At 41.8% G+C, this 27484-nt stretch overlaps 1 protein-coding gene across 2 annotated transcripts in view; it reads right to left on the reverse strand.

Moving 5' to 3' along the window:
- Window positions 1-6200: 6200 nt before the first annotated feature.
- The window catches only part of Gars1 (glycyl-tRNA synthetase 1), a 40651-nt gene continuing 19367 nt past the window's right edge, over window positions 6201-27484 (reverse strand). The window contains exons 8-17 of one of the 2 annotated variants that reach the window (XM_090332691.1): window positions 27111-27260; window positions 23559-23721; window positions 22160-22324; window positions 20608-20716; window positions 19561-19705; window positions 15584-15669; window positions 11867-11976; window positions 8867-8960; window positions 8090-8280; window positions 6201-6489 (exon numbers count right to left, since the gene is read on the reverse strand). In XM_090332691.1, coding sequence (XP_090188817.1) covers window positions 6364-6489; window positions 8090-8280; window positions 8867-8960; window positions 11867-11976; window positions 15584-15669; window positions 19561-19705; window positions 20608-20716; window positions 22160-22324; window positions 23559-23721; window positions 27111-27260 — 1339 coding nt within the window. In that variant the 3' untranslated portion in view covers window positions 6201-6363. Of the gene's footprint in view, window positions 6490-8089; window positions 8281-8866; window positions 8961-11866; window positions 11977-15583; window positions 15670-19560; window positions 19706-20603; window positions 20717-22159; window positions 22325-23558; window positions 23722-27110; window positions 27261-27484 lie in introns of both variants that reach the window. The other variant, XM_090332692.1, reaches the window with a different exon arrangement.

A 27484-nucleotide genomic window follows, 5' to 3' on the forward strand; every position in this document is an offset into this window, starting at 1 on the left:
GGCCTGGCTGTGCATTAGAAACACCCAGGAACTTTACACAGGTTTCTGCATCCCACCACTGACCTGAGACCACTCAGGAGATGCAGGTTCACACATGGAGCAGGTTATGGGGGGTGATGGGCTTTCATCTCCCAGGCCAAGCTCAGCATATCTCAGAGGCCATGCTCACCATCAGGCTGTGATGGCTAGGATCCATGTTTGGCCCAGCTTCAAGAGCCAGGAATCAGTTCCTTTTAAAAAACCCAGAGCTCATGTTCCCAAGACACAGAAGACCTACGAGTCTCTGCCTGGGTCCTCTTCTCAGTCTATGCTTTAGAAAGAGTCTTAAATTTACTCCTTTCGTTATAGAAACATAAGCCATATAATGAATGATTGTTGTCCTTAAGGTACTATGTTATCTCTCATCTCTTTTGCTGTCCCTTGGTTATCTCATATTGTTACAGTATCTTACTTTGTTACCTGATATATAGGATATATTTGTATTTGGTTATTTGAAATAGGATAGGGAAGGGGGGAAAACAAGATGAGGGGTGGGGCTAGGGGGAGGGAAATGGGGACCAAGACAGGTGGAAAGGTATCAATGTATGGGAATTAATGCACCTTCTATCTGGCAAATATCATGTAACCCTTCTATTAATTACAATAAAAAATATATGAAAAAAAATTTACTTTCATTTTCACGAGTCTTCCAATACAGCTCACCACCTGTAATCCTAGCTACTCAGGAGGCTGAGATATAAGGATCATGTTTGAAGCCAGCCCAGGCAGAAAGTCTGTGAGATTCTTATCTCCAATAAACTACTCAGATAAAGCAGGAAGTAGTGCTGTGGCTCAAGAGGTAGATTGCTAGCCATGAGCACCAAGAATCTCACGGACAGTGCCCAGGCCAGGAGTTCAAATCCCAGAACTGGCAAAGGAAAAAAAAAATAACAGCTCACCAGTTGAAGCATCCTTCTTGCAGTAGCAATTGAAGGACCATTATAGATTCAACCTGAGCTTCTGTCTGGGAACAGGATTATATTCCTCTGAGTAGGGGACTATTTTATTCCTTACTGTTACATTGTTTTATAATCTGCTTTGGGTGACTATAGGCAAGGCTAGGAGCACGATGAGCATGGCAGGCCTATGGCTCGTTACTGGCAGTCCTAGTTACTCTGGAAGCTGGTATCAGATTGTGGTTCAAATCCAGCTTAATGCAAAAATGTCTTCAAGACTCCATCTCCAAAGTTATCAATCAGCAGAGTGAAGGGGGAGGCATGGCTTAAGCCATAGAGGGCTGGCAGAGCAAACAAGCCCTAAGTCCTGAGTTCAAACTCAAATAGTGCCAAAAATAAAGATAAAAAAGAAAGGAATGTGGGAGCTGCCCTAAGCTTAGTGATTGAAAAGATTCAGTCATTAAGTCAAATGTTTAGTGGGTGCCACGAAGGGCAAGGCACTCCAAATCCATGTCCTTGCACACCTAAGGAGAGGACAGGACAGGTCAGTGATGCACATCCTTTTGCAAGCTTCCTGCAAAACTCCTTGTCAAAAAAATTCAAAGTCTGGGCTCACATTTTTACTGGGGGCGGGGGACAGTGTGTCAGCTTTCCCACAATTTTGTTCTACTTAATCTCACTGACTCACACTAAGGCAGAACTGCAGTTTTGATGAGCCAAAAGCATTTTAATTAGCTTGAATTGTTTGAATTAGCACAATTGTTTTTTTGCATTGATAGTTGATTGATTTGAAGACCCCACAAATACAGATGCTGAGATGTTGGCTTTTTTTTTTTTTTCCAGTCCTGGGCTTGAGCTCAGGGCCTGAGCACTGTCCTTGGATTTTCTCAAGGCTAGAACTATACCACTTGAGCCTCAGCACCACTTCCGGCATTTTTTTTCTACATATGTGGTACCGAGGAATCAAACCCGGATCTTCGTGCATGCTACTAGGTAAGCACTCAACCATTAGGTCAAACTCCCAGCCCCCAGATACTGGCTTTTGACAAAGCTCTGCAGACTCCCTTCTGCACTAAGGAAAGGACAGAGAGCTCCCCACAAACCAGGGTGGGCTCCTCTTCCTGGCCTGGACCAAGACTACTCCACCCAGAATATTGGATCAAGGCCAGCATGAAGCTCATGGTGACCTTCTGCTCTTTGGCCTTAACACCCTTACTACTCAGTAGAATGTGGCTCCAAAAGGCTTCTAGGGAGAATAACCCCCCATCCCCCGGCTACCACCACTGCTCACTCTCATCCACCCCTGCTTTGCTAAAGGTCTCATTGTATACAAGGTTCTCAGAACCACTGTCTTCAAGGCCCCTTTTCAAGAGAGCAGGATGCTCATCAGTGGCTTTCCCAAGAGACATTTAAACACCCTTGCTCAAGACCCACCCAACAGAAAATTGCATTGGGGAGAGACAAGGAGCTCAAGGCATTCTAAGACTAGGTGGGTGCCACTGGCTCATCACTGCAATCTTAGCTGATTAGCAGGTTGAGCTCTGAAGATCACAATTCAAAGCTAGCTCATACAAAAATAGGGGGCAGGGAAGCGAGTGTGGCCTAGTGATAGAGTGCTTGCCTAGCATGACAAAACTCTGAGTTCAAGTCCTTGGTACCACATACACAGAAAAAGCCACAAGTGGTGCTATGGCTCAAGTGGTAGAGCACTAGCCTTGAGAAAGCTCAAGGACAGTGCCCAGTCCCTGAGTTCAAGCCCCAGAACTGGCACCAAAAAAAAAAAAAAAAAGTGGAGATATAGGCTGAAGTGTTAAAGAGTGTCAGTCTTGAGCAAAATAGATGAGCATTAGCACAGGCCATGAGTTCAAGCCCCAGTACCAGCACACCACCACCACCCCCCCCCCCACACACAAAGAAGTTCTAACATACAGGTAGTACATTAACATCTCTTTCCGAGGTGACAGTTTCAGAGGTGTCCTCCAACACATTCAGTGAGGAGCACATGTCACCAGTTCAGAGGGAAACCAGTAAGGATGGTGGGGTGGTGGGCTGCTTTCAGACAAACCCATCCATCTCCATCTCCAGAGACCTTACTTAATTCTATCCACACAGTCCTAATACGATTACTGTTTAGAGGCAGCCAATAACAATGACTTATTGACTAGACCACTTGAATTCTGAGGGATAGCAAAATTATTCACCCAGTCATTTACCAAACCTTCAACAAGATTTCATTTTGGTGCTGGCCAAATGCCAAAACATCTGCCTTAAACAGACTACCAGCAGCTGTGCTACAACACGAGATGGGCCAGAATCCCACTGAAGCATGGGCTAACAGTTCCCCCTGGTCACATATACATATCCAGGGTCCCTGGTCCTCTCAAGGATATACCACCATTATCCTGGGATGCTACCTGGTTATGAGGGAAGTAAATAAAGGGTTACATCACGTACAGCTTTCATCACAAAGAGCTCAGAGCACCTGACATCTCTAACACAATCTCATGAAATCAAACAGTGGATTCTATATTTATGACTGCTGAGTTTTATTTTGCTTTTTTTCTTTTTCTTTCTTGTATTTTTGGAACATCCATCTCTTTCCAGCACTCTGCTACTGTGGCATTAAGAAGACAGACTCCTGCAGAAGCCCAGCACTGACTGCTCTGGACACAAGTCCACACTGTACTTGTTTTCAAGTCTAGCCTATGTTATAAAGAACCTAACTACTATATTCTGCCTTGAATTCCAGACACTAATTAAGACTGAACTAGCCTGCCAGTACTCCTGCAGGGACAGGGGACAGGAATAGCTTCAGTGCTATTTATCTAGCTGTGCTTAACCAGCCCAATTTGATAAACACAGATACAAAGCCCACTTTTAAAAGACAGTCACAAAAGACCAGATCTTGTGTGATTCCATTTTCATAAAATATCCAGCAGAGACAAATGTAAGGCCACAGAAAGCAGATGAGAAGGTTTCTGGAAGAAGGGAACAAGGAAAGGGTTAGATGCTAATGGGCATCGAGTCTCTTGGAAATGAAGAAAATGTTCTTAAATTAATATGGTCATACATACACAATAATGGATACATATTGAATTGCACTCAAGAATACATTTCATGATATGTTAAATACACTTTTGTTTTAAAAGAAAAAAACAATAGGTTTTAGCATCAAATCTGAGGATTTAGGCGTTAGACAGGCTTCAGCAGAAGAATGTAGGCAAGCACGTGCACAATCTCTCATATATAAAATTCCTCTTCATTTAGGATACAGTTCTTGGCCCTTTTGTGCTTAAATCCAAGCAAACAGGACACTAACAGAACCAGAGATCTGCCTACAACTACCATGCTCCCTGCTGTGGCCATGGGTCACCTTGGAGATGGTGGTCTTGAGGAATAGGTCTCACACTTGCTACCTAGGGGAGAAGGAAAGGGAGAGTGGCTTAGGTGCTGCCCAGGCAGGTGGGTGAAAAGTTCAGCCCTAATCCTTGTATGATCCAAGTAGGAAGATCACATTCATGTTTAATATGTCCTCCCCTACGTGATAGTCTGTGGGGACGGACTCATTATGGAATAAGTGCCTCCATAATGAGGATAATATAGACACAGTAAGGTACTTACAATAAACGTTAGTACATGAAAAGCACTGCTTCCTTCCCCTTGAGAGAATGCTCACATGCTGTAGTACAGGGAATCTGATGCAAGGACTCTAGAAAGTGAAGCCAATTTACTGAAGACCTAGTTCATTCTAAATTGATAATTAATGCTTACAGGGGTATGGGACAGGATTGTAGTCTAGGTATAAGCAGGGCAGAAAGTGAGACTCTATCTCCAAATAACCAGTACAAAAACAGTACATCTTAGTGCCTGCCTCAAACACACACAAACTCCCCAGAGCCACCGCAGGGACGAATCATAGACTATTCAGATAGTACCACTCATGGTGCCAGGTGCTATAGGAAGAGATGAGACACAAGTGAGGAAACCGTGAGGGCTCCCAGTTGGTACTAAGAGATCACTTCCATTGTTCCCAAGATGGTGGGTATTCTGAAGACCACCTGCCTCTGCCCCACCCAGCACTAGAATACACAGCTGCTCAAACTCATGTAACCTCATCTTTTTCATTACAAATAAGCACACATCTTCTACAAAGAAACAAAGCCAACAAGCTCAGCTAGGATAAAGACAGGACTTGGTCAGAGGACAGATGGGGCCCTGCGATCCCAGAACTATGTGTGAAACCAAAAATGAAGCAGGCCTTAAGCACTGCCAATGCATCTTCTCCTGAGACTGTGCAGAGCAATTTCTGTTCACAGAACTCGCACCCCACCCCACCCCACCAGCTTAGCCTTTCCTAGCAGTCACTAAACAAATTGAAGGGCAGCTATCTCTTCAGCTCAGTGCATTACTTTCTCAGAAAGAGAAAGATGAAAGGCAAATTTAAAAAGACCTAAGAGAAGAAGATTATATTTCCTTGGGGCTAAGGATGGAATTGGTAATAATGGTAAATGAGCATGTGGATTTTTTTTAAATGATAGGAATATTCTAATGTGGAATGGTAATCCTAGCTCTCTGGAAGCAGAAATAGAGAAGACCAGGGCTACAGGCAAACTCTGAAACCTTTATAGGCAAAAAAAATTAACCCATCTTGACCATGAAGGTGGGTATCATCGGGTGCTGGTGCCTCACGCTTGTAATCCTGGGTACTAACGAAGCTGAGAGCTGAGTACAATAATTTGAAGACCTGCATAGGAAGACAAATCCAAAGGACTCTTATCACCAATTAAACAGCAAAAAGCTGGAGTAAAGGTGTAGTTAAAGTGGCAGAGTGCCAATCTTAATTGGAAAAAAAAAAAAAAAACAAATGAAAGTGTGAGGCCCATAGTTCAAGCTCCAGTAGCATCAACAAACAAAAAAGAACTGGGTATGACGCACCAAAAGTCCAGCTAGAAGAGACATAGGTAGAAGGATCAGTCTGAGGAAAAAGTATAAGATTATATCCAAAAATTAACTGTAACAAAAAAGGACTGGGGGCATGGCTCAAGTGACAGAACACTTGCCTAGTAAGTACAAAGCCCTGAGTTTAATCCCCAAACATAACTGACTTGTACACTTGAAAAGGATAATATGCAAATTATGCACCAACAGAGCTATTAATTTTTAAATGCAGCATGTTTAGCATAAAGTCATGAGCACCCCTAACTAAAGGCTAAAGAAGCAGTTTTGCTAAAAACAAGCAAACATAACAAATAGATTATACATGTGTTCAGAATTCCTTCAACTTTAATTGCGAGGGTAACACTAGGCAGCCATGAGGATAAAACACAGTCCTGGAGGCAATCACAAGGCTGTTTGTTTTTGTTTTGTGGTAGGTAGACATGATCGAGCACTTTATTAGTACAGGTTGTCAAAAGTTGTCAGATGGTTCTCATTCCTCGATTGTCTCTTTCTTGCCAGTTTCTTGTCCTTCAAAGAGAGGGTACCTGACCTCCACATCTGCCCACGTGATGCTGCCATTAGCCAGATCTCGGACCACGCTGGGCAGCTCAGACACCTGGGGGAGAAGGAAAGACAAGTCCACTTTAGAGTTTCAACAGAAATTCTCCCTCAATTCTGAAACCATACAGACAGCCAAAGTCTGACTATGGGATGATGGGTCCCTTTAAAAAACAGAGCCTCGTCGGGCACGGTGGCTAGTGCCTGTAATCCTAGCTACTCAGGAGGCTGGAGATCTGAAGATCAAGGTTCAAAGCCAGCCCAGGCACAAAAGGACCTGAGACTTTTTTTTTTTTTTTTTTGCCAGTCTGGGCTTAAGCTCAGGGCCTGAGCACTGTCCTTGGACTTTCTCAAGGCTAGAGCTCTACCACTTGAGCCTCAGCACCATTTCCAGCTTTTTTCTATGTACGTGGTACCAAGGAATCTAAGCCTGGTCTTGGGCATGCTAGGCAAGCATTCTACCACTAGGCTAAACTCCTGGCCCCAGAAACTGAGACTTTTATCTCCAATTAACTTCTAGAAAAAAATGGGAAGTGGGGCTTAGTTCAAGGGTAGGGTGGTGGCCTTGAGCTGAAGAGCTCAGGGACAGCATTCAGGCCCAGAGTTCAAGCCTCATGACCCCCCATTCCACTCCCCACACACAAAACAGAGCCTCCATTGGGCTTTCTCAAGGCTAGAGCTCTATCACTTGAGCCACAGCACCACTTTTTCTATATATGTGGTACCGACGAATCGAATCTGGGTCTTCATGCATGCTAGGCAAGCACTCTACCACTAGGCCAAACTCCTAGCCCAGAAAACACAGTTTTTAACATTTTCCCTGCTGTAGCATTCTATATTGAATTAAGCATGAGAGGCAGTAATAAAAACCTGCTTCAATCTAACAAACCAGCCCAGCACTTGTTGGCCAAAGCAGCCAGCCTCCTCTTCTCCTTCCCCTTCATTGTCCCACCCCATCAGTCCCTGTGTGAACTATCTGCACATGTAGACACTCCTGTAGAGCTACAAAGGTAAAGCCCAGCCCTGGTGGCTCATGCTTATAATCCTAGCTACTTAGGAGGCTGAGATCACAGTTCAAAGCCAGCCCAGGCATGGAAGTCTGTGAGACTCCTACATCCAATTAGCCACTAGAAAACCAGAAGTGGTGCTGTGGCTCAAGGGATAGGGTGGTAGCCTTGGGCTGAGGAGCTCCAGGAGAGCAACCAGGCCCTGAGTTCAAGCCCCACAACTGACAAAACAAGGAAGGAAGGAAGGAAGGAAGGAAGGAAGGAAGGAAGGAAGGAAGGAAGGAAGGAAGGAAGGAGATAGATACAAAGATAAAAAATGCCTAAAGCCCTAAAGGCTGGCCAATAATACTATGGCAACAGCCTCTGTCAGTCACATTTCTCCTGCCCAATAAAGAAACAACTATAAAATCAAACTACGAGAGCCCAAGCCCAGAGCAATCCAAATGCTATATGATATTAGAGGAGTACTAATGGGTATTTTCAAAATTAAACCAAATGGGTTTGGGAACCTGGGCTTTGCCGGATACAAGCTTATTAGGGTAAAACTACAAAGAAAGAAAGAAAAAAAAAGCATAAATCTATCAATATCCAACCCCAACTAGGAAAAGCAAAGTGTACTTCTAAAACTGAAGACTAAACAAATGGTGTTACCTCTGCCCTGATCTGCCGCATGGAGTCTCGGTCCCTCAGAGTTGCTGTGTGAGGGGTTTTGTTCACTGTGTCAAAGTCAATGGTGATGCCGAAAGCCACACCAATCTCATCGGTCCTGGCGTAGCGCCTCCCAATGGACCCAGAGGAATCATCCACTTTATGAGAAACTCCATTCTTGGTCAATGCTTCCGCTACACAAAATAAACACAGTATGTTTATAATAAAATAGTACAGAAAGTCCTACCTTCAACTAAGTGAAGTCTGACAAGCGCAGAAAACTTACAAAAGTATAGTTGTGCCAGGAGCAGTAAGTAGCTGACGCCTGTAATCCTAGCTACTCAGGAGGCTAAGATCTGAGGATGGCAATTCAAAGCCAGCCCAGGCACTAAAGACCCTGAGAGTCTTATCACCAATTAACCATTAGAAAACTGGAAATGGCACTGAGGCTCACTGAAAGCTATCAAGACCATTACTGGAGCATGAGCCTCTGCACCTGATGGAGCATTGTTCTGGGTGGGGAGTAGAGACCAGACAGCCAGGCCTGACTCCACCATCTCCACCTGCGCAGTGCTGAGTGGTTCATCAATGCTGCTCATGTGCCAACGCTGAAGTAACGGCAGTACCACATTCCCTTGCATCCCTGACGGAAGTCTGCACCAAGGTCAGTGTGAGAAGACAGGGTCACTCACAGTCAGACTTTTGGATCCCTTGACCTACCCAAGGCCAAAGACAACCTGCACAAGAACCCTCTCCCCCTGCAGCCAGTGATTCACTTACATAATTCCTTGACAAATGGCATGAACTCCTGGTTCTGGCTCAGTGGAAGAACGGAACATTTGAATGGAGCCACCACAGCAGGAAAACTGAAGAACTAGATGATTAAAAAAAAAAAGTCCAAATATGTTAGCTCATAAATATCTGAATATCAGTGTCTCCTCAGTGAATATGTAAGCATTACCTCACCATTGATGAGAGAAAATGCCACAGAAAATCTGAACAACATAAAAACAAGAGAGCCAGAAGCAGAAGTGCCTGGATTCTGTTCTGAATCTGGCCCAAGCTGGTCCACTGTGTTAGGTTCTTCACATAAAAGGCAGGTCCATGCCACCTGCTCTCCTCTCTTCCCAGGTCTGTTATACATAAAGTCCTCTGAGTATCCTCAAGAAACCTCATTTCTACAGAGACCAGCTAAAGAATCTACACCAAAATACAGGCAGGAAACTGTAATTAGCTCAGCGAATTTCAGAACAACAAAAATACTACAGAATAAAACCCCTCACTCTGCACACCTAAACTGTAAAGTCCAGCCTCCCACACATGGCTCCCAAAAGAGGTGTTGGAGTAAGTTGAGTTCAGAGACAACTCTGTGTGAGGCAAGCTGGTTGGCCATTTTGGTTTGGAAATGAGCGCTGAAAGCAGTTTTTTTGTTTGGTTAAGTCATGGGGCTTGAACTCGCTGGGTGCTGTCCCTGGGCTCCTCAGCTCAAGGCTACTGCCCTACCATTGAGCCAGGCCCCACTTTCCGTTTTCTAGAGGTTAACTAGAGATAAGAGTCTTAGGTCCTTTTGTGCCCAGGCTGACTTTGAACCTTGATCCTCAGATCTAAGCCTACTAAGTAGCTAGGATTACAGGTGTAAACCACTGTGCCCGGCTGAAAGCAGTTCTTAACACAGCTTCACTTTGGCTTTTTTTGTTTGATTTGGGGTGGTTAACTGGAGCTGAGAGTCTCATGGACTTTCTTGCCCAGGCTGACTTCCAACTGTAATCCTTAGATCTCAGTCCTCAAAGCAGCTAGGATTGTAGACATGAGACACTAGCACCTGGCTAGAAAATATACTTTTAAAATTTCACTAGCCTTTTTTTTTTTCTAACAAATTTATATGCAAATAGATTAAGAAACTTTGTTAATAATTTAGAAACATTTCTAGCTTACTGGAGCTTAGTCTAACTTCATGATGGAATTCTACGCAATTCATAAAACACTGTGATAATTTTTTTTTTTTTTTTTGCCAGTCCTGGGTTTGAGCTCAGGGCGTGAGCACTGTCCTTGGACTTTCTCAAAGCTAGAACTCTACCACTTGAGCCTCAGCACCACTTCCGGCTTTTTTCTATATATGTGGTGCCAAGGAATCGAACCGGGTCTTCCTGCATGCTAGGCAAGCACTCTGCCACTAGGCCAAACCCCCGGCCCAACACTGTGATAATTAATTCTTGGTTAGCCCTTATGAAATGTCTATTAAAGCTGGTGTTACATCAATCATATTAGAATCAAAGCAACACCTGAAAGATTTTCTTAAAACCTTTTTCATTAGAAAAATAAGCAGGAAGGGCTGGGAGTTTGGCCAAGTGGTAGAGTGCTTTGCCTATCATGCACGAAGACCCAGGTTTGATTCCTCGATACCACATAGAAAAAGCCAGAAATGGTGCTGAGGAACAGCTCTAGCCTTGAGAAAGCCCAAGGACAGTGCTCAGGCCCTGAGTTCAAGGCCCACGACTGGCAAAAATAAGAAAGAAAAAGAAGCAGGAAAAGCTCGAAGCAAATCTAGCATCTAAAAAAAAACAGCTACGGTTACATGTATCACCATTTCTCACTGGCACATCTAAAAGCCACGCTCTTACTATCTCTACTCAAAGCCAAGCTCTTACTATCTCTACTCAAAGCCAAGCTCTTACTATCTCTACTCAAAGCCAAGCTCTTACTATCTCTACTCAAAGAAGGAAGAACTTATCCTTCATATCAGAAAAAAAAGAGGCAGAAATTGAAGTGCTATTTCATTAGCCATATATTACAACAGTATGCCAGAGCCTTTAAAACACTGATATGGAATCACCCCAGTTCATTCTTTATGGATAAATGTCCTGGCAAGAACCAAACTGCCATCCAGCACTAAGCCTCTTAGCTTTAGAACACTCAAGCCAGCAAATCTTCCTTCAATGGAACCTGAGCCTCTCTCTACTAGCCATCCTTCTGATAGATTTTTCCAGAAATGTCTGCCTAGAAGTTCAAGGAAAACAATTTCTGCTGGCAGAGGTGAGAAAGGAAAAGCAAGGCAGGACATAAAGATGAAAATGAGGAGAAAATCAAAGGCATGGGGCCAGGATACAGACATATCAACACCAAAAGAAAACTTGCAAAAGTTGATGAAAATTCTTATAAACCTAAACATGCAAGTCCTGAATGTCAGGAGAGCAATATCCAGATATTCTCATTTAATCTGTGACTGTCAATCTCACAAACTGAAATCATGTAGGGTTCTTACCCATAAAGCAAAAAGTCCCCAGATCCCTGGGTGTCAGACTTACAGAATTGTTGTTTTTTGTTTTTGTTTTCTTTTTTTTTTAAACTTCAGCATGTACATCTCTACCCTGTGGCTCAAGTGGTAAAGCACTACTAGGCTTAAGCACAAAAGCTCAGGGACAATTCCCAGGCCCCAAGTTCAAGCCCTAAGACCAGCACCAAAAACTCCCAGAAACCACAAGAAGGCAGAAAGTACTATTCTGTCTACTAATGCAATATAGTTCTCTAAATGTGTTCTGTCTTAGAACATAGATAGAGAGCACCAGGCAATTAAAGCAAGCTGTCTCAAGTGGACAAGTTTTAGAATAAACAGCATCAGCTAAAGTTCAAATAAGGCAAACATACAGTGTATACACGAGGTGCACACATCACTAGTCCAACGCAGTAACTAACAACTAAGTGGTCATTCCTTACCAGTGTCTTTCAACAAATGTTACCATCTCATCCTAGGAGAACAACTCATGGAACATAGTGGCTCACCGTTCTCTGCTCGTCCCCTTCTCGGACTTGGAATGTATGTTCAAGCACGGTGTACATGATCCTCCCCAGGCCAAAGGAGGGCTCGATGACACTTGGGACAACTTCTTCCACTGAAGAAGAGAGAAAGTCAATGGATGGCATTGTTTCATGTACCACACAGTACAAATCAAAACCTCTCCAAACAGTTCTTAACACGTAGCATATCTCCATTCTAGATGCATCCTGATCTCTGTACATCAGGATGAGTAGTCAGAACACTGACAAAAACTATTTGCTGGCAGGAAACAAGACACATTTGAGGAGAAAGTTGTAGTACAAAAAAATTTCACCAAATTCACTTCTTTGCTCTGAGCATAAATACGAAAACTTGAGTTATAGGAGCATCATTCTTGCTAGTAAGTAACAAACTGCAGCTGCATGACTCCTATTTTCTGCCTGTCTCTCCATAACACTTAAGGAACTAAGCTTTCATTAAGACTTCAATAAATTAAAACTTACCACCATAGCTGACATAATTAACCAAAGTAATTCCTAACTAGGTACCCATGGCTCAGGCCTATAATCTTACCTATACAGGAGGCTGAGATCTGAGGATAGTGGTTTGAAGCCAGCTAGGGTAGGAAAGTCAACTTGCTATCCCTGCCTCCTCAAAAAACAAGCTGAAGTAAAGTCATGGTTCAAATAGTAGAATACCAGACTTGAGTAAAAGAACTCAAGGACAGCGTCCAGGCCCCACGTTCAGACACCAGAACTGGCACCAAGGAAAAAAAAATCCTAACATGTAAGTATACCATGGTTTGTGTTCTGACTTTTTGCAAGCACTTTATGGGATCAAGTGAGTTGTACAGTGGTGGCTTCTATTATCTGAGATTAAAGAGTCATTATCATGTTGCAACCAAAGATGTTTTTCCTCCTGCAAATGTTCCTTTTCCTGCTTATATTGCCTTTTGGGTTTCTTTTCCATATATTAATTGTAATTAATAGGAGGGTTACATTGTATTCACCAGATAGAAGATGCATGACTTCACATACATTGATACCCGTTTCTCATGTGGTGGTCCCCATTTCCCTTCCCCCTGCTTTTTGTTTTGATTGTAACTTCTCCACACTCTCCACATTGAAGATGCATCCTAAGCTGTAGTAATAAGTCTGACTACACATTACAAAATGAAGAGCAATAATGCATTTTAGAAATATAATTAAGAATTCCAGGAAATAAAAATGTGGGGATTTTTTTGCTTTTGGTGGTGCTGGTGATGTTTGGTTTGCTTTTGGGTTTTGCCCACCCCCCCACCCCGCCAAGGGGGCAAAGGAGAGGTGCAGAAAGGAAAAGATGAAAGATAATAAACACAATCATGCTACTGAATAGCATGTAGAAAACAAACTTTGTAACTTGTGGGCAAGGACAGGAGGGAGAGACTGGGGAAAAAGAAAGGAAAAGGTGACATTGCCCAAAAAAGAAACACAGGTAGTTCATACCTGTAATACCACCTCCTCAGGAGGCTGAGATCTGAGGATCACAGTTCAAAGCCGGCCCAGGTAGGAAAGTCTGTGAGATTTTTTTTTTTTTTTTTTTTTGCCAGTCCTGGGCTTGAGCTCAGGGCCTGAGCACTGTCCTTGGACTTTTTCAAGGCTAGAGCTCTACCACTTGAGCCTCAGCACTACTTCCAGCTTTTTTTTCTATGTATGTGGTACCGAGGAATCGAGCCCGGGTCTTCATGCATGCTAGGCAAGCACTTTAACCACTAGGCCAAACTCCCGGCCATACTTTCATAGCTTCCTTTTTTTTTTTTTTTTGCCAATCCTGGGCTTGAGCTTAGGGCCTGAGCACTGTCCTCAAACACTTTAACCACTAGGCCAAACTCCCGCGTCTGTGAGCTCTTATCTCCAATAAACTACCACAAACTCAGAAATGGTGCTGAGGCTCAAAATGGTAGAGCAAAAAAAAGCTCAGGAATAGCACCCAAGCCCTGAGTGCAAGTGTCATTACCTGACTTACGAAATGGTAACCCTTCTATACACCTTAATAACAATAAAATTGCATCTTAAAAAGGATCACGGGGGCTGGGAGTTTGGCCTAGTGGTTAAAGTGTTTGCCTAGCGTGCACGAAGACCCGGGTTCGATTCCTCGGTACCACATACATAGAAAAAAGCCGGAAGTGGTGCTGAGGCTCAAGTGGTAGAGCTCTAGCCTTGAGAAAGTCCAAGGACAGTGCTCAGGCCCTGAGCTCAAGCCCAGGACTGGCAAAATAAAAAAAGGGCCTCCAGCCGGTGGCTCATGTCTGTAATCCTAGTTACCCAGGAGGCTGAGATTCAAGGACTGTGGTTTAAACCAGCCCAGGTACTACTAACCACTAGAAAACTGGAAGTGGCCCTGTGGCTCAAGGAGTAGGGCAGTAGCCTTGAGCTGAAGAGCTCAGGGACAATACCCAGACCCAGAGTTCAAGCCCCACAACCAACCAAAAAAAAAGGATCACCAGGTATTTCCTCATGCATCCTCTGTGACATCTGAGCTACTGTGTAATGGAGCTCTGCAGAAGCTGCACTGAGGCTCACAAGAGGCTCTCCTCAACCTTGGCCCTGCTCACTAGGCCTGACACTGCATGTCAAGAACAAATGCAGAGGCACGCTGCCTCATCATGGGCAGTAGCTTATCAAAGATCTGCCACTGCTTCTAGGAGCTTCATTTCAGCCCCATGTTACAAAATATATCTTGTACAATCTATAGAATTTGTTCTACAAAAAATGTGGTTCCCTCAGCTTTTAAAGGATTGTAGAAGGCCACAGATTTAAATATTTAAATGTCCTTTTAGTTGGTGTTATTGCAATACTGGGGATTAGGCAGGTGATGTATCAATGACACCATACCTCCAGTCCTTTTTTGCCTAATTTTTGAGGTGTGTCTCCCTGGGTTGCTGGGGATGGCAGGCACACCACTGTGCCTGAACGGCTTCCCTCGTAGCTTGATAACAGGCTCGAAGTTCCCTGCTACTTAAACAGTCTCACAAACTTCCTCTTTTTTTGGCCTAGGCCGGCCTCCTTGTGGTCCTCTTATACCTGCCTCTCAAGTACCTAAGATTACAGGTTGCCCAGACTAAATATATTTTGTTTTTTTGTGGGTCATGGGGCTTGAACTCGGCCTGGGCACTGTCCCTGAGCACTTCAGCTGAAGGCTACCACCCTACCCTTGAGCCAAGCCCCACTTCCCCGTTTTCTAGAGGTTAATTGAGATAAGAGTTGCAGGTCCTTTTGCATCCGTGTTGGCTTTGAACCTTGATCCTCAGATCTCAGCCTGCTAAGTAGCTAGGATTACAGGCATGAGCCACAGTGCCCAGCTAAATGTTGTTTTAATAAGTTACTTTGCCAAAAAAAAAAAAAAAGACGGAATTGTGAGAAATCTGGGCTCCATCTTTTGCTCCAGAAAAATATTCTTCAAAGTTACAAAAAAGATTTTAATCAAAGCTATTCTTTTGATGCACTTCAGGCCACAGGAAATATAAAGGGCAGCATTAGAGATTACCTTCCAGAATGAGCACACTTACATTTAGGGAAGAAAAAAAAAAAACAAAACAGGCACAGTCCTCAAATGTCATCAAATTTATGACTGTGGTATTAGGATTTCTGTTTTCTTTTCAAATTTTCTACAAAACACTTATTTCATAAAGCCTTTAAAAAATCTGAAGATTTCTTGTATGCTTATTGATTTTATAAATTTACCATGTAGTGTTTTCTGGAATCTCTTCACACTGACCATGTCTTTTGTTAACTGAAATGTTTTCCCTTCAGTTTCAACAGTGAATTCCCTATAAGACAAAAAAACCCCACACATTATTAGTTAAAACATGTATCCCAGTGCCTAAAAGGTTTACAGATGAATAAATTGCTTTTCATTTTTTGTATAACACAGCTCAGTCAATTCTTTATTTTGTAAGAAACAGCAAATTAAATATTACCCTATCAAAGTCAAAAGTAACACTCTAGAGTGGTAAGTCACAAGTTTGAGTAGCTTTATGAAACTAACTGCACACGTGACTTAAGGAAGGGTAAAATACCCTTCTCAATACTGCCCCAACAAATGAACAAGCCAGCTAGCTTGTCAGCTTATACAAATAGTCTTAAAGCTCCCACAAAAGTTCCATAATAAACAGACATGGTGATAAAGACAATTTAAAAGAAGTTTAATGATTGCAGTGTCAATATAAATTATCTCCCAAACTGCTCATATATTCATTTCCTGAGAGATGTCTACTTGTTTCAAACTGTAAGAACTATCTTTACAAACCACTTCATTTAACAGTGACATTTCATTTTTTTTCCTTATACAATGAAAATCTGCTTAGATTTCTCTGGCCTCCCAGCAGCTCAGAACTAAAAGAGATCGCCCTCGTGTGGTACCAGCTCTTTTCACAACTTCATTTTCCCGGTTGACTCAGCAGGTAGGCCTTGCTTCACACCTCTGCCTGAAGTCTACACAGGGATTTGAGTGCCCCTTCCCACAGAGCCAGGTATATCCTATGAGCACAGTGCAGCTCATAGGATATGCCTATGTTACAAGACAGTAACAAAACAGCTTCAGTCAGGAAACAGATGGCTAACTGCCTTGTTTGTGGATAACAACACAGAGATGGCATTTTGTGATACTGTCCACTGTATAGGTTGACATTCTGGAAGACCAGAGCAGCAGTTTTCCTGCTGAGATGGATAACAGTGCCTTCAGTTTGAAAAGGTTAATCTTACTATACTTGATGACTATATACACATGCAAACACCAGGCATAGCCCAGGGGTTTACCTCTGACCCCCACCCCAGTCACCCCAGTCACCCATACCCTGCCTGTCCTGGAGTGTCACATATCAGGTCTTGTGTAAGTCCTCTTTTATTATCTCATTGTTTGTGAAAAGATCAGCAAACTTTCTGTAAAAGCATAGATATAACATATTATAGGACTATTTTAGTCTTTGTGGGTTTGTTTTGTTTTGGGTATTTTCTAAGTAAATAACCTTATGAAAATGGAAATCATTCTTAAGTGAGAGGAATATATAAAAAAGAAGTTTAAACTATAAAGAATACACACGCTGGTTATTAGAAAGTATTCTATCAATGGCAATTACACTAAGTAATAGTATTGATATCTTCTAATTCCTGTGGACTTCTTGTTACTGAGTGAGGTGCAGAAATCCCTACTAATTGTGAAATCTATTTTTTCCTTCTGTTAACTTTGCCTTGTATATTCTGAGGTTCTACTGAGGCTGTTCTTTATATGAAGGATTTTTATCTTTTTAATTTTAAACCTGTGTATGTATCATCATTCCTACAGACAACATTTAATGCAGTCTTGAACATGTTTTGTTTGTGTTCCAGCCCTAGGGCTTGAACTCAAAAGATTAGGCACTGTCCTTGAAGCTTTTTTCTCAAGGTGAGTGCTCTATCACTTGAGCCACAGATCCACTTCTGGCTTTTTGCTGGTTAATTGGAAATAGTGTCTTATGGACTTTCTTGCCCAGGCTGGTTTTGAACCATGATCCTTAGATCTCAGCCCCTTGAATAGCTAGGATTACAGCCATAAGACACAGGCACCCAGCCAGTCTTTAACTTTTTAATCACTGTTTTACTCAATGTAACTACTGCTATTTGGGGTTTAAACTGAACAGCTCAATAGTTAGTAAATTCCTACCTGTCCAATTTGCTCTATGTTCACTTACTTCTTTTACTGTCTTCTGAGGTATATTTTATATAATGTTTTATCTTAAATTTTGATTTATTAAATTATGCCCCTTTGGTTTGTGTATGTTACCCTGTCCCGCCTGTTCTCCCCAACTCCCCCCACCCCAGGCCAGGTAGCTATTCTAGAGTTTATTACATGCATTTTTTTTAGTTCATCAAAGACTCCTTCCAAATAATATTGTAACATTTTATATGCACGCAAAATAGTATATTCAGTATATATAGCAACAACAAATTCCCAATTCTTCTCATCACCTGTGCTACTGATGACTTCATTCCTAGGCCAGGAGTGCTTGCCTAGCATGCATGAAGCCCTGGGTTCCCTTCCTTGGTACCACATACACAGAAAAAGCCAGAAGTGGTGCTGTGGCTAACAAGTAGAGCACTAGCCTTGAGAAAGCCCAAGGATAGTACTCAGGCCCTGAGTTCAAGCCCTAGGACTGGCAAAAAAGAATTGTATGTTTTATTAATTTTGAAAAATGATTTTTGTCATAATCTATAAGCCACTGCCAGGCCACTTGCCAGTGGTTCATACTTGGACTCGTAATTACACAGAAAGGGGAAATCTGGGGATTGTGGTTTGAAGCCAGCCTGGGCAAAAAAATCTATAAAACTCTTATCTCTAGTTAACCAGCAAAAAGCCAGAAGAGGAGCTGTGGTTCAAGTAGAAGAATGCTACCAACAACAACAACAACAAAAAATTCTTAAGTTTAGGAATACAGATATGCATGCACAAAGAATTTATATTTAGAAATAAGTATATGGTAAACATTTTCTCCCCCTCCCTGCCCTGCTAGAAATCAGGCTTTTATGTATCAAAAAAAGATTACAGTTCATGCCTGTAATCCTAGCTACTGGGGAGGCTGAGATCTAAAGATCGTAGTTCAAAGCCAGCACAGGCACCAAACTCCATGAGACTCTCAGCTCCAATTAACCACTAAAAAATCGGAAGTGGTGCTGTGGCTCACGGGGTAGGGCGGTAGCCTTGAGCTGAAGAGCTCAGGGACAACACCCAGGCCCATAGTTCAAGTCTCATGACCGAGACACACATACACACCCACACACACCTGAAAGAGAAGATCTTTACACTAGGTTTCAAATCTATTTTCAGGCTGATACCAAAGATCCAGCAAAGAAAGACAGCTGTTTTCATGCAACTAAGAGATAACCCTTACCTGTAAATGAAAGAATTCTAAAGATATTCAAGAGTCTAAGATCTGAGGATTGCAGTTTGATGCCAACATAGGCAGAAAAGTTTGTATATCCCTCCAAATAACCACCAGAAAATCAGAATTGACACTATGGCTCCAAGTGGTAGAGTGCTAGCCTTGAGTAAAAAGAGCTCAGGAGCAGTGCCCAGGCCTTTAGTTCAAGCCCCACAATGGACCAAAAAACCCCACAAAACACAAAAAAGCTAGAAGGCCAGGAGCGTGGCCTAGTGGTAAAATGCTCAGCCTAGTATGCATGAAGCCCTGGGTTCGAGTTCTTGTTACAACATATCCAGAAAAAGCCGAAAGTGGTGCTATGGCTCAAATGGTAGAGCACTAGCTTTGAGAAAGCCCAAGGACAGTGCTCAGGCCCTGAGTTCAAGCCCCAGAACTGGCTATTAAAAAAAAAACTAAAGAATCTAATTTCACACTACCTTTTAGAACTTGGCAGAATGTATTTCTGCAAAAGCCTATGTAAAAATAAGCACCTTCAAAAATTAAATAAAAATAAATAAATAAAAAATAAACACATTCCGGGGCCAGGAGTTTGGCCTAGTGGTAGAGTATTTGCCTAGCATGCACTAAGACCTGGGTTCAATTCCTTGGTACCATATACATAGAAAAAAGCCAGAAGTGGTGCTTTGGCTCAAGTGGTAGAGCTCTAGCCTTGAGAAAACTAAAAGACAGTGTGCTCAGGCCCTGAGCCCAAGCCCAGGACTGGCAAAAAAAATAAATTAAATAAATAAATACTTTCTAACTCACCCTTTCTCATTCAGCAGCGTCTCCATTTCTGTAATGTAACATTCATCACAGGCAGCGAGGTACTCCATCACCAGCTTTGCATCCTTCTTATATGCCTTGCCAACTGCTCCCTTACTAGGTTCAAACTGAACAACATTAACTGTTCTGTATGCAACAGTCAAGGAGTCACAAAACACAGGACTACATCAGCATTATAGAAAATAACCTTGAAATCAATCTATCCTATCTTTTCTGGTTTTCAGTGCAAGGTAAAATAATTGTGTACAAAGATACCTGATAAACCTCACTTAAAAGTAAGAAAACACATGTTTTATTACATAGATCAATAAGTATCTCTGATATACAAATGCTTAACCTAATTTTATGTTCTAAAAACTAAGTGCCAGTGATTGTATATAGAGATTCCCTTCTTGAATACTCGTTTGTTAAACATGTCATTTGAAATGTGATGTAAAAATCAATGTTAATAAATTCTTTAAAAAAAAAAAAAAAGAAAACACCATGAATAGAGACCTTTTCAGTTACAGTGATGTTATACAGGTAGATTAGCTGACCAACGATATAACCATACTCACATCTCAGAACTACTAGCAACAACTTATTCATTTCTAAAATGCCCAGTATATCAAGGTCTATATATTGGTCATTGGTCTACCCTAAGAGGCCAGCTCACCAACAGGCCAGCTTACCACCTCAGTGCTTATTAAATTAGGAACACTTCTACTTTGCTATCTTTCAGACAAAATTACTAAATTACTTTTTCATAAAATAACATTCATGTTTTAGCAGAAGGATTATGCACCAGGCATCCTTTATCGGAGTACCTAAGAGCCTGTGTACAGGAAACACTTATGAATGACTGGGTGCACTGAGAAAGACCTTGAAGGAATTTCTGTGTTTGTTCAAAGGGTCAAACACCAAGGCCCATCAGAGCAGTGCAGAGACCACAGGGACACGAGTACCAGGAAAGGAAACACGTCTCAACCAGTGCTGTACAATTCCAGTCTCCCCTGAGCCCTGAGCTTGGTGTAAATGACAGAAAGGATATGGGTTCTTTAAGTGGTTTCTCAGCCACTAGGGGCACTTTGGTGGCTTTTGCATGACAGGAGAGGTCATAACAGGAGCGATCTGCACATCCGACAATCTCGATCCAGCCCTAAGAAGAAGCAGATCTATGAGAACATGTTGCTCACTTTGGCTTTGTGCACACAAGCATGCAGACAGTAACTGACTCTTTCAAAACATTCGAGGATAATGTGGTTACCAAATCTCCAATCCAATTTTCTGATTTTACATATTTTTGAAATACACATCATTTCAGGCACTAGGCAGTCCAGCAGCCTGAAAGAGTCTAACTCCTACTGTATACAGATCGTCTTGTTTATCTGACTGACAATTTCATATTTCAACTGCGGGATAAACTAAACAAATTGTTTAAACTAACATATTGCACTAATTGCTTTCCAATCCAAAGAGATTATATTGTTTTCTAATCTCACAAAGTAAAACACATTAAGAGCAACAGTATTGAGATTCACATATACTACATTAGTATGTATGTGTACATGTGTATAATGCATGGAAGAATGATCTGCAACAAGGCCTATGTGACTGTGAATGATACTTAAATTTTTTAAAAGATTATAAAACAGAAAATAATAACAGAGGTATGTGACATAGAATGGAGGCCACAAACCCCAAAAGATTCATTACTTGGCCCTTTATGCAAACCATCCTCAATACACATTGGGGAGAGGTGTACAGTGGAAACACCAGGCTTGGCCCTGGTGGTCTTTCTCTATGCAGTTGAAAAGAAGTTCTATGGCACCTTGCCATAGAATTGACTACCACAATGCCAGGTTCTACATTTTGTTCTCAGGTTCAGGGAAGGGGTTGGGATTCAAGAGGGGCTGGAATTCAACCTACTAGTTTATCTCCTATGTTTACAAAAAAATACTCTTGAAGCTAAGAGCACTGCAACTCCTTGACTCAACCCGAAGGCCATGGGCACTGAAACACCCTGCACTCAGTCCTATGGTATGTGCATTGTTTGCCAGGACCCCATCAGGAGGAGGCGGTCCCAAATGAACTCCACTGGGGACGCTACCCCATCTTGGTGGCTCACGCCTGTGCTACCTCACCCTTACAACATTCTGCATAAGGTATTCCTCAAGTTTCATAGGGCTCCTCCCTTTACAAAGAGCAGCCCCTTCCCTCACAAGAAGGCAGAGGACAACGGCAGTTTCTGTTTTGTTCAAAAAGAAACATTCCTGCTGAGCACTGTTGGCTCACACCTGTAATCCTAGCTACTCAGGAGGCTGAGATCTGAGGATCATGGTTCAAAGCCAGCCCAGGTAGGAAAATGCATGAGACACATCTCCAATTAAACCCCAGGAAACTGGAAGTGGAGTTGTAGCTCAAAGTGGCAGAGCACTAGCCTTGAGCAAGAGCTCAGGGACAGCACTTAGGCCCAGAGTTCAACCCTATGACCAACCACAACAGACTTCTTCTACTTGATCCACTCTAGTATAAAGTTCACAAACAGTAATTCTGATTTTCACTTTCCCACACTGTGAGAACCAGGCCACTCTCTACTCACGTAGGAGGTTTTAGACTCTGCATCCCAGCAGTCGCAAGCATAGTGGGCCATCTCATTCTCCATGTGCTGCCGGAATCGGAGCTTATCTGGAGATACACCAACCTTCATGAGGTAGAGGTAGATGCGGCCAATGAAATAACCCAGCACTGAATTGTTGATCACGCCCTAAATAAAAAGCAGATAAGTATAGAGCAAGGGAGGAAAATCGCAATATTTTTGAAGCCAAGTATTCTTTTCCATTATCTTCTATATCAAAACACTTGATACACCTGGCTAACTATTTATTCTTACTTTCTCAGAAGGCGATATTTTTACAGTGGCTAAGTTAATAATGAAGTTCAAAATATGTCCAATATACTCACCAAAGTCAGCAAAACTTTGGCCTCAGACAATATTCCTTCTAAATTCATAGTACAAGAATGATAGCCCTAACAACTAAAAACAGCAGATATTCCCTTCTGAACAGGTACACACTGACAGATTTTAATGGGACTGTGTCTACTGAAATTCATACACCCAAGACAATAGATATAGTCTACAATTTTAGTACCAGAAGGATCCAGAAGCTATCTAGTTCTCCTCCCTCCACTGCAAGGGATTTCCTGATGACAAAACTAAGTCTCACCTAGCCTCGTACTGAAAACTTTCAGATATAAGAGAAGGCTCACAGCTTCTCAAGGAACATCATTTCATCATTGGCAGCAACTGCTGCAGGGAGTCTCATCCATTCATCTCTCTAGGTAAATAAAAATTCTGCCATGTGTAAGACCTTATTTCAATTGCTTTGGGAAACACACCAGGGCTTAGAATCCAAAGGGCTTGCTTCCCCCAAGTGGTACATTTTGCTAAATGAAGGATCAGATAAGCACAATTCATACTAAAATCTACTTGCCAAGTATTCTGCTAAACAGGAGTTTCTCACTAAAAAACCTATATAAAAATAAGAATTACAGGCCGGGAGTTTGGCCTAGTGGTTAAAGTGCTTGCCTAGCATGCATGAAGACCCAGGTTCGATTCCTCAGTACCACATACATAGAAAAAAGCCAGAAGTGGTGCTGAGGCTCAAATGGTAGAGCTCTAGCCTTGAGAAAGTCCAAGGACAGTGCTCAGGCCCTGAGCTCAAGCCCAGGACTGGCAAAAAAAAAAAAAAGTAAGAATTACAAATTCCATATAAAAATAAAATACTATATAGGGGCTGAGGTTGTAGTTTACTGATAGGGAATTTGCCTAGCTGCAGAAAGCCCTGGGTTTAACCCCCAACAACACAAAAACAAAACCAATGAAAATAAAATATAAAGTAACTGATAAAATATTTTATCAGCCACTACATAAAGAAGCATACCAAGTGTGCAAATTCTCAGTTGCTATAATCTAAAGTAAATCTTGCCCAGAACCTTACCTGTTCAACAGCATCCCCAAGGCGCATTTTACGAGCAGACTGTCCGCTGACCTGGGCTTTTGCTGAATATAAACACAAGTAGAGGTCAGCTACATTCTGAAACTTGGGATGGTCTTTCTCACTGGGATCAACAAAGTGCTCGATCTCTGCCATTGTGAATTCTCTGAAAGCAAAAATACAAAGAATAAAATCTGTTGTGTAAAACTCAACATAGGAGTCTCCCAATTTCAGCCACAGTCTATCCTAGCCAACCATGCTGCCTATCCCTACCAAGTAATCGGCTTCCTAAGGAAATGACCAAGTGATTTTTGGACTAGGTTTTTTTGATGCTTATTACTTGTAAAACATTAATAACTAGCCTAGAGTTTGGCTCAATTCTAGAGTCCATGCTTGGCATGCTCAAGGCTCTGGGTTCAATCCGTAGGAATGAGGAAGAGGAGGATAGCATCTCAGGAGCTCACTATTTAAACAATGACAAACACTTTAGAAATATTAATTCCTTCCATCTAGCCATATCCAAAAAAATTATTGCTTTTAACTGAAAATAGTTGGGTGTGTGTGCTGGTCCTGATGCCTGGTACCACCTGAGCCACAGCTCCAGAATTTTTTAGGGGGGAAGGGGGATGCTTAACTGGAACTAAGAGTCTTAGAGACTTTCATGCCCAGGCTGGCTTCAAACTATAATCCTTGGATCAAGCCACCAGTGTTCAGCTTGAAAATACTTTTTAAAATGGAGACTAATTTAGCATTTAAAATTAAGAAAATGTAAGCAAATGTTATACACACTAAATAGAGATGCTGAATAATGACAGCCAAAGAAAATGGTTTTCCTTAAAATATCAGCAAGGCTTTTTATCATAATATAAACAAAATGAAAAAACAGATAATTACTTTTCACAGAATAGAAAATTAAGTGAATTGACATGTCTCTTCAGCTTCTATACCATTTTGATTTCTTTTTTCACTGAGATAAGTGATTGATAATGGCACCATACAGCTGGCTTCTTTAGAGTAAAAGTGCTAATACGGTGTTATTTAAAGCACTCGCTGAACAAACTAGCCATCAGGCTCACTGCATAATGATGAAAAAATAGCACTTAGCAACGGTTTCTCAAAGAGACTTCTTCAAATGGCAATTAGAAAATGTTGCAGCCCAGGACAAGTGTTTTAGGCAAGTTTATGAATCAAAATCAAATCTTAAAAAAAAAAGAGAGACAAATGACATTTACTGTGTACTCTCATGACTATCAGAAGCAATTGAGAAGGGACTGAAAAACACATGAAATACACTGCAAAACAGCTTTAATTTTTAAATTTCATTTTCTAATGGCAGCTCTTATTTGGTCCTGTAGCATCTATGACCTAACTGTCTTTTTTTTTTTTTTTTTTTTGCCAGTCCTGGTACATGAACTCAGGGCCTGAACACTGTCCCTGGGCTTTCTCAACGCTAGAGCTCTACCACTTGAGCCACAACACCACTTCCAGCTTTTGTCTATGTATGTGTTACCACGGAATTGAACCCTGGTCTTCAAGCATGCTAGGCAAGCACCCTGCAACTAGGTCAAACTCCTAGCCCAACATAACTGTCTTTTAATAGCTGTAAGACATGTGTGCACACCAGGATGTGAGATGCACAAACAGTTTGTCCTCACTATAACTGAACTGAGCAGCTACATGTAGGCCAGATACACAAAGGACTCTACCCAGTGTCCCCCAAAAGTGCTATCAGTCTTTCATCTTTTTCTGTCATGAAACCTAAGCACAGGATGATAGTTACAATGCATCATATGCTTAATCTTAAGTATTCTTTCTACGAATATAAAAATCTTAAAAAAAAAAAAAGTAATTAAGCCAAGACCGGTGGCTCATGCTTGTAATCCTAGCTACTCAGGAGGCTGAGATCTGAGGATCAAGGTTTAAAGCCAGCCCAGGCACAAAAGGACCTGAGACTCTTAACTCCAATTAACCTCTAGAAAATGGGAAGTGGGGCTTGGCTCAACGGTAGGGTGGCAGCCTTGAGCTGAAGAGCTCAGGGACAGTGCCCAGTTTAAGTTCAGGCTCCATAACCCACACAACACACACAAAATTTTTACCACAGCTACAATTTCCAAAACACTGGCTTTAAACAAGGTTAGTGTTACCCAGTCCCCAATAATTGAGAAAGTACATTGTAAGGAAATGGAAAGACTTGGAAAGAATCATATTAAGTAAAGTAAGCCAGACCCAAAAGAACATAGGCTCAATGGTTTCCCTCATTTGTAATAATTAGTACACAACTAGGACTTTCCTAGCAGAGGATTACAATAGCTCAAAACCTTGGTACATAAGGTCATATAGGATGAGACTAAATGAAAGGATTTCTAGGATATGGAAATAAGTTTATCCTGTATGATTGTTCTTAATGTACTGTTATTTCTTTTCTCTTTTGTTGCTCTTTGCACTAATACAGAAACAAAAACAGAAAGACCCAGACACTAGGAACTACAAACTCAAACCTGCTAAGTCTGATGTTGTAACACCAAGTTTCTGATTACTTCTTCCTACATAAAATCCCAGAGGGGCTGTTTGGACTCTCTTCTCTACGGTGTGCACATCTTTCTCCATAAGCCTGAGAGATCACTGGCCTGAAAGTACTCCAGGCCTCACAAGATCAAGGAGGTATTTTGGGGGGCTCTGAGGAGTGGTAAGTAGATACCATGAGTTCTCAAATTACAGCAAACAGAAAGGAAATAGGTGGGTGCTGGAGCCAGAACACTTCTGAAGTCTAGAAAAGTTAACTGTGGCTACATAAGCTATCTTTATAGAGAATGTATCACTCAAAGAGCTACAGAAAAAAAAAATGACAGAAATCACAAAAAATTCCACTCACAGTAAGTTTCTAAAGCAAAACTACACAGTCACACAGTCAGTATGAATCCCACATACTGAGACACCTTACACAAAAGAAGATTCGAACAGAGGCCAGCATGAGGCTGAGCTAGAGTAAACAGAGAGCTTGTGGCCCATGTCACAAAGGCCCCCATGCATCTGAAGGTTGTGTCCAAGACACCACTAGTTACTAAAACACCTTTAGCAATGCTGTCTGCACTGGCACCTCCAATGAAAAGACCCTCATAATCCTGTCCCTCTCACCCCATCTTCTACATGTTACCATTGCCAGTGTTATCACCTCCCATCCCATCTTATGCACATTACCACCTTGGTTGAGGTGTCAAGGTTCTGACATCCTCAAAACAAGTGATAGACAAGACCATTATGAGCAGGTAAGAAGCACAGCGGCAAAGCGCTTGCCTAGCAAGTGCAATGTCCCCAGTACCAAAAAAGAAAAGACAAAAAGGAAACATAGTTTAAAAACAAAGAAGCTTGCATCATTCCCCACACTCCTCCTTTTCAAGTTCATGATCCTCATTCCAAACTGCCAGTCAGATCACATTTGGAAATTACGTGCAAAATCTGCATTCTAAAGAAGACAAAAGTCAGCACACATTCAGGATGAAAGCAGAATATTTAAAATAGCAAGCTTTCCTCTCTACTTCAGTCCAAGAGAAGTACCTGACTCGGATCAGTCCAGACCGAGGAGAAATTTCATTTCTAAAGGAATTTCCAATCTGGGCAGCAGCAAAAGGCAACTTTCCTTGATTGAATTCCAAAAGTCGTTTGAAATTCAAAAAAATTCCCTGTGCAGTTTCTGGTCTCAAATATCTGCAAATTAAAGCAAATAAGCTTGTTATAAACAAAGTAATGACTATTTAAAATTTTTATTGTTGGGATAATGTACAGAGGGGTTACAGTTACATTTGTCAGGTAGTAGGTACATTACTTCTCACACATTGATACCCTGTCTCATGATTTTGTCCCTATTTTCCTCCCCATACCCCCTCCCAATCTTCTTGTTTTCCTCCCTTCCCTTTCCTATTTCAAATAAT

The sequence above is a fragment of the Megascapheus bottae genome, chromosome 5, assembly GCF_031878675.1.
Source record: "Megascapheus bottae isolate mThoBot1 chromosome 5, mThoBot2.hap1, whole genome shotgun sequence".
Taxonomy (NCBI): domain Eukaryota; kingdom Metazoa; phylum Chordata; class Mammalia; order Rodentia; family Geomyidae; genus Megascapheus; species Megascapheus bottae.